The sequence below is a fragment of the Ischnura elegans genome, chromosome 13 (assembly GCF_921293095.1).
Source record: "Ischnura elegans chromosome 13, ioIscEleg1.1, whole genome shotgun sequence".
NCBI classification, from domain to species: Eukaryota; Metazoa; Arthropoda; class Insecta; order Odonata; family Coenagrionidae; genus Ischnura; species Ischnura elegans.
Genome location: NC_060258.1, coordinates 3,279,781 through 3,287,661, shown reverse-complemented (window position 1 = coordinate 3,287,661; position 7,881 = coordinate 3,279,781). Strand labels below are relative to the sequence as shown.

Genomic DNA, 7,881 nt, shown 5'->3' with positions numbered 1-7,881 from the left:
TGTGCCAGACTGCTTATTGCCCAGGGACGATAATTTGGTAAGTTATATTCTCATTCACTGTGAAAACTGAGTCTAATCACCTCCAGTTTTACAAATTTCTCGGTTGTATGAGGAATGGGGGTGTGTCTGTTATAAATTTAAGTGTTTTTGTGGGAAGTCACTGGCATAATGCAACCTTCAGATGCTGTTCTTTATAGTAGTGACACATGAGGCAGGAAGTGGAACCACACAAATATTTTCACGCCAGTCAATAGCAGTTGTACAGCATTGATAATCTGTTGACAGAAATGTCTCTTATCCCGTGGAGTATAATTTTGGATACACTTGTCGAATCTCTGTTCAAGCCATTAGTGGTGGCTATAACAAGGCTGTGTCTCATGATTGCCCTCTATTTGTTCAAGCCATCATCCTCCATTATTTCAACTGAGGAACCAGCATTAACTATTGTGAATCCTTTTTATAAGCCTAGGTGAAGAAAGGATGAAGGCAATTCAATGTACGGTGGAACCTCGACGTATCGTTCCCACTGTTGTGCCCTTACTGTAAGTGGCCAATACTCTCATTCTAACTATGTGATGTTGGTGGCGTAGCTCTCCCCTCCCTAGTTGAGCATTTATATGCTGAAGTTTGATCTGTGAGTCGCAAGAATTTATGAGTATTTTGCACTGCCAAAAAATATCAATTGTTGTTGATGTGAACTGTTCCTGATTATTTTTTACTCAATTTTCTGCTGCTGTTAGGTACTCAAAGTTTTGAAACATTTTCCACAATTTTTTATTTTAAGTTAATATTATTATTGTTAGATTTATAAGAAATTTTTTCTAGAAGATTTCAAGTTTTTTTTTAAATCAGTGCTCTTATAGAGTTTAATGTCAAATCATTTTGAAAATAATTATAATGATTTTGGCCAGATTGGGTGGCTGCGAGTGTGCAAGTGAAAGAGAAGATTTTATTATCAAATGATCTTATTTTGTTTAGCTTTTTTGTGCGGAAATGAGGTTTTTATTGTTTTGCCTTCGAGTGACACCCATTTTTCTCTTCTAGTGTCATGTGAAAGAGGAGAACCAAGATCACCTCAGTGAGGAGAATAATCCTGTGCTCTACACAGATTCAGCTGGAATTTCAAATTACGACTCGGACCCATTGATGACTGATGAATTGGTGAGTTAACTCTCGCCTTGTATAGTTCCTTTTTTCTAGGGCACAATGTCTTTCTGTTGTGGAATATTGGCAACACCTCTGAGTAGAAACCTACAGCATTTTCCATCACCTGATCAGTCATTTAGAAATACAAAAGAGCCTTGATGAATAAGTTGTTAAAAATGAATGATTAAATGCTATGGACACATTTGGTGTATTTTGCCAAACTGACTGTCCAACTTCACTCACTGAGCAATTGAGCTCGCCGTCATCACCGCACTGAGCAGTTATATTTTTTGTGATCATACAAACACGGGTTTCACTTCCGTTTGCCACCAAACAGAAGGGGATAAAGAAATGAGAGTATTACTGAGTTCTCTTTAATTTGGTACTCTGACAGAATGACCATGACATCATGATGTAGCTGCTAGCCAGATTCTACTACATAAATCTCATTCCTTATGAGAGATTGATGTTCATAGGAATCATTTTGTTGCAGATTTGGATTTTGTGATGAAATCGAACAGGAATTTATAGTGTAGGCTAGGGATTCAACCTTCTGTGCCATTTTTGAATGGGGTGTTTGACGTTTGCGATGCTAGTGGATTGCCAAAAGATATCAATTTTTAGTGACTGGAATTGATTTTTCTTTTCTCTGACTGAATTTTCTGCTACTGTTGTTCTAGTCTTGAAATCCTTCCACTATTAATGAAATATTAAAATTTTGCTTATTCTTAAATTTTTATCTATTTTTTAGAAGTGAGTGCTCATGGCCTTGTACCCCTTTCGAAATTAATTTTAATGATCGGGGAAGTTCACAACTTAAAAAGTTCTTTATTCCCAAGATTTTCCCAATAAAGTTGTTTCTTATCAAACTATGGCTATTATTAGATTATTTGAGAATAATAAGGATTTTACTGGCTGAATCATTTTGGTTTATCAAGTTAATCTATTTTCTACAAAGAAACCAGAATCGTTCATCAGGAATAATTTATTTTCTACGTACACTTTGTAATTCAAGCTTTGTTCATGAAAACTATTTCTTCTTGTACCAATTGATTAAAATGGATATCCATCGTTGTCCCTCTTTCCAATAGAGTGATCGGGTAACGTACAAGTGCACTTCTGTTAAAGAAGATCAGATTAGCGATGATGAAGAAGGACTTCATGTACTCAATGATTGCTCTGATGGTGTCTCAAATAAACTGATGCATCAAGACTCTTCTGATCAGGTAATACTATAAATGAACTTTATTTTGTACTGTATCACCATCATAATTTAACAGAACTAAAATTGGTTTCATGCAACCCCCAATTAATATCTAATGTCTGCTTATCTTTTCATGTATATGGCCTTTTTTATATCCTTAATAACCTGGCCCATTAGAAACATACGGAGCTATTCTTTTCCCTACTCTCTGTCCACCTCTCCTTTTTGTCCGACTATTGTATTTATAAGGCCATCACATCTAATGAGGTGGCCAATTAAGATAAGGGTTTTAGAAGACTTCCCTTTCCTCCCACTCTTCTTTTTACTTCCTTCTTTTGTTTTCATTTTTTTATCTTTGGTAATCTTCTGGAGCGACACATTTTGAAAGCTTCCAATCTTGACTTTTCTGCAGCTGTCCATTTTGAAACATGGCTACCATTTTTTACTATGCTCGAAATGTAGTATCAGATATACTGTTTCCCTATTTTGGTGTTAATACTCTCAATTGTAGGAGTCTTCTTCTTTCTAGTGTTCTCGGTGCCTGTGCTATTATACTATTTATTTCTTGCTTCATCATCACTGGTAACTAACCTTCCTAAAGCATAAAATATCAGTCTGTTTGTAAGAATAGAGATGTCCTTAAAAAAGACAAAGGGTATTGTAACCTTCATCAGTGGTGGAGTTTTATATTAAATTGAAGAAATTATCATTTGTAGTCTATAATTTTTCATTAATTAAGTGCATTTACTCCTGAAACAATTTGATATGCTTGAAAGCGCATTCTAAATCTTTTGTGCAAATTAGTTGTAAAGGATTCAGGTTTTTTCAGGCAAACTAATGTTGTTGTGTGGAAATATGCATTATAAAAACTTAATTAAGTCACTTGATGTAAAAATACCTCAAGAAAACACCAGTTATCAATTTTACATGTAGAGAAAAAAATCTTCATATTTACCAATTGAAGTTTTGCATCTTTTGTCCTATTAGAAATTAATCTAAAGATTTCTCTTTTTTGTTAACTCAGAATGGCCTTCAGTTGTATCTCATCTGAGTAAGTTTTTTTTGTCAAAATTTGATGTCTCTAAACCAAATTATAAACCAAAATAAACTGAAATTATTTTCTGTTGTTGCCCCTTTTTATTTTCCATGAATGAATGCTATTTCCTAAGGCGTCTGGATTCTCATGCAAAGTGTTCCCATAATATAAGTTTCTGTTATAATTTAAGATGATATCTGGAGAATTACATCTCCAGGAACTGTTGCCCAGAGAATAATGACGTGGATTTTTCAGGAATTTTGCAATGAAAATAAGAAGCATTGGGAGTATAGTTAAGTGGTAAATTTAATGACAAGTATGAACATAATCAATTCCTGACATTAATTACCTCCCCGGATAGTATGAAGAATATATCCATTTGAAACTAACTTTTATTTTATTCGTGTGACTAATTCTGAAAAGCACATCTATGTTTCTGTACCTCATTCGCTAATGATGATGATTGGGGATTATGTTACAGCCCAATACCTTAACTGCTTTCCAAGGTGAAAAGGTGGAACCTCAGAGTAGGGGAGATATTGTGGTAGACCTGGGCGCGATGCCAATTGGGGCAAAGAAGGAACTATCTCCGGAGGAGAATGCCCAGGTATGTACAAAATCCTTGTAAGGGAATGTAATTATTAGTTGAAGGAGGTAAAAATCTAAACTTTTGTCATTGTAAATCATAGGACATTCTGCCTTTAACACAGATTCAAAGGTAACCCATTTGATTCAAAGTAATTAATAATTCAAACAAGTTATCTTTTCTTAATGTTAGCAGTTTTTTTTTCCTTCTTATGTTGTTCATTTGGTAGTAGTTTTCTTGCCTTATACATAACTATATAAAATCTTGGGATAGATAAACTTAGCCTTATTAGCCCTCCAGTAGGGAGGTGGTGCACCTTGGTGGTCCAAAGTATTTCATGTGTGTGCTGTTATTCATGTGATGGCACATTATACCTGTGATTTTCAGAAGCTACCCATTATTTAGGTGTCAAAAGTCTCACATAGTTGCTTGTAAGTTACTGGCTCATGCTTAGCGTTAAAGCTCTAGCTTTACAAGTGACCAACCTTAACTTTTTTTCTTCCGGTGAATAAGAAAGAGCTGTATTCCTCCAATGAAGGAATGTGGATTCCCAGCGGTGCTGTTTATTGAAGGTACACTAACCCTTCTTCAGTATTCCTGTTCTCTTTGCTACTTTGATGCACGAGTATTTACAGGCAGTGTAACCCATTCAATTGAAAGTTACAAAGAACTGAAACAAGTATTCTTATCTTAAAAGCAGCTGTTTATTCCTTTTTATGTTGTACGTAAGTGTTGTAGTTTACTTGCCTCATATGTTAGTATGTTAAATCGTATCACATTGTATGAGGATGTATATTTTACAATATGACATCCTAGTACTGATAAATGATAGCTCATTAAGAAAACCACGTCTCAGACTTCAATCAAACTTTTTAGTGTTGTAGTCCATCTGGAGCTGTCCACAAATCACCTCCATACGGAATTACATAACCAATGGTTTTAAAAAGAAGTGCAGTTAAACATTCATAGGTCTATTTTATTCCCATAGAGGAAGGAGTGGTATCCGAGTGTTATTGGTGTTTGGCTACTACCTGGAGGTCCTAGGTTTGACATTCGCATATAGTGCTCTTTTTTCATAATTTTTTCTACTTATCATTGTGCAAAATTTTACTTACAAATTGGTTTGTATTGGGAATGTAAAAATTTCAATGCAAGTTTTAAAATAGTTTAGCATTTAAAGTACAATCAAACACAGCAAAAAAAATGGCGTTGCAACATTTTATGAATTTTCGATTTTTTGTGGTTCTGCCTGCCTGATGTTCATCTCTGTCTCCATGAATTACACTGAAAAAAATAGTTTCATGTGTGGAAATATTTTTCTGAAATGCAGCAGCATCAGATTATAACCCAATTTTTCACATGGATGCCTAGTTTCAATTACATTATTTTTTTTTCTCGCCAAAGAAACTTTAATTTGTTTATGGTATCGCTTGAATAAAATGACATCAATTGCATACTTAACAAATCAAGATAATATTACAAGGAAGGCATAACATGTATCAAAGACCGCTCCCATGGTAAAAGAAGCAGGAAAACATTTATTTTTTAACCCCTAACCAGTGACGTGCAATTCTTGTTACACTAGCAGTGACGTACAGTCTGGGAGACTGTAATAAATCAAAAGTTCATAAAATGTTGCAATGCCATTCTTATTGTTTTGTTTGATTTTTCTTTAAATGCTAATCCAACAATGGGCCAATAAGGGGTTCCAACTCTGGTTCACCCATGAGGCGATCCCATAAACCTTTGGTGTGGTTTTTGAACTCGTTGAACTTAAATAAATACTGAATACCTTGTGCATTGACAGGCCCTCAAAGGTGGTGCGGATACGTATGTATCCGAAGGTGATCTTCCCGAGGATTCGCAGTCTGAGGAATACAATGAGGAGGAGAGCTTCTGTCTGAGGCTGGAGAGTGATTCGGATGAAGGGGATGAATGCAGAAACAGTGTTGCTGGAACCAAGGTGGTGAGTTTGGGATACTCGCTGATCGACACATTTTTATAGCAGACCAAGTACAGCAGACTCACGATTATCCAGCTGCAGATTATCCGTGCATGATTTTCACTTCCATTCAATATTTAATAAAATAAAATGCATTTGGATCTGAAAGTATCCGATCCGAAAGATCCGGCTCCAAAAATCAAGGATTCGATCTGAATCCGGGTCCGAAAAAATCCTGGATCCGTCCATCCCTAATTAAAAGCATCCCTAATCAGGGTTCCCACTCAACCGTGAAAACCTTAAAACGTGAGTAAGCTGTGAATTTAGTCTACCATGAAAAAACCTGGAAATAGCCTTGAATATCATCATAAAACGTTAAAAATCTCTCCAAATTTGATGTAGAAGTACGATTGACAGATGAAAAGAAAAATTGATAATTCGATCATGTTTGAAGGCCGAGTCATGTGCAGACACTGTGTACGCATTTATCTACTCACGTGTATTCACAGAGCGGTTATTGGTCCATGTGCCATGACGACACATTGGCCTGTGCTTGGAAGACTGGTAACCCGTGAAGTGATCCATTAAGCAATATTCCTATGACCTCTCAGCAGAAACGTATTGCATGTTGCCTTGCCTGTTCAATCATGAACAACTACAGAAAAGCTTTCATGTTTGAATCATTTAAATTAAATGTAATGAACAGATTTGCTGTATTTTGCCATTGACCACTCAACTTTGCTCACTGAGCAAGTAAGCTCTCTGTCATCTTGGCACTAAGCAGTCATTTGTTATGTGATCATACCAACACAGTTTCACTTCCGTTTACCGTAGAGTGGAAGGGGGGATATAAGTAATTGAGAGTTAAACTGAGTACTATTGACTTATGTACAGTGAAACTGATTTACCATGACATCTTGATGTAGCTGCTAGCTAGATTCAACTACACAACTTGTATTCCTTATGAGACATTGATGTTCACATGGATCAAATTGTTTCAGATTTGAATTTTGTGATGAAAGTGAACAGAAATTTACTGCGGGGACGAGGGACATGTTAGACCTTCTTTACCATTTTTGAAGTGACTGTTGTGCATCGGCAATGCAAGTCGATTCCCAAAAGATATCAATTGATAGTGATGTTAACACTTTCAACGCTGACGATGTAAAACTCAAAATCATCCCCCTCTGCGACTTACATTTTTTTCCTTCCTGTCAACTGCACAGCAAGATGGACACGTGATGCAGGTTGCACAAGGTCAGCTTTTTCCCTGTGCTACCATTTCTTTCAATTTTTTCTGCGAGATGTGTTTAAAAAAATATGAGGAAAATGAAATTGTAATGTTGTACTGGTATTGACTTTGGTGTTTTGCCACTGCCATAGGAAATTTTTGGTTTAGATGTTCGTACACTCATGCCTTGTATAGCCCAAATTTGTTCCTCGGGGAAACATCGTAACCCAGTGTAGCTTAATCAAAAAACATTATCGCTCTCATGATAATACGTGAACTTGCACGAAGTACACACGAAACCTACTTCTACCCATGTTTCCCCCACCTGTTCCAACCCCAGAATACTAAACCTCTCTAGGTTGTTAAACCCAGACAAATATCAGCTTCAGAAGACACATTTACCCCGGCTTCGTGATGCAGCCAAAGGCTATGCTGGACAGCTGAAGGCATCTTGCCTGTCACGTGGGGGTGAAGTAGAGAGAGAAGAGAATCGTGGAAGATAGACCAAGAAGTGAATAGTGGTGAAGAAGAGGAAACAGGAGAATACAAGGGTAGATATCCTGCACCAAGAGGAATAAAGTCAACACTCGATGCCCATATTTAAATATTCTCTCAGCCCTCGTCGAATGAAGATGCAGGGACCAAAACATGAGCCAGCCAAGGAGGTCATACCCATCCATGACCAAGAGTCGATTAGTATAACTGTTACCCCATATCACGCCCCCCAAGGTATGAA

General features: G+C 36.6%; 1 protein-coding gene across 1 annotated transcript; it reads left to right on the top strand.

The window, feature by feature from the left end:
• On the top strand, nucleotides 1-6,489 carry LOC124170388. Its single transcript, XM_046549108.1, has 6 exons — nucleotides 1-37; nucleotides 1,045-1,161; nucleotides 2,238-2,372; nucleotides 3,868-3,993; nucleotides 5,780-5,938; nucleotides 6,424-6,489. Exons 2-6 carry the CDS (start codon nucleotides 1,147-1,149, stop codon nucleotides 6,487-6,489), a joined length of 501 nt encoding a protein of 166 aa, XP_046405064.1. The 5' UTR covers nucleotides 1-37; nucleotides 1,045-1,146.
• The last annotated feature ends 1,392 nt before the right edge of the window (nucleotides 6,490-7,881 follow it).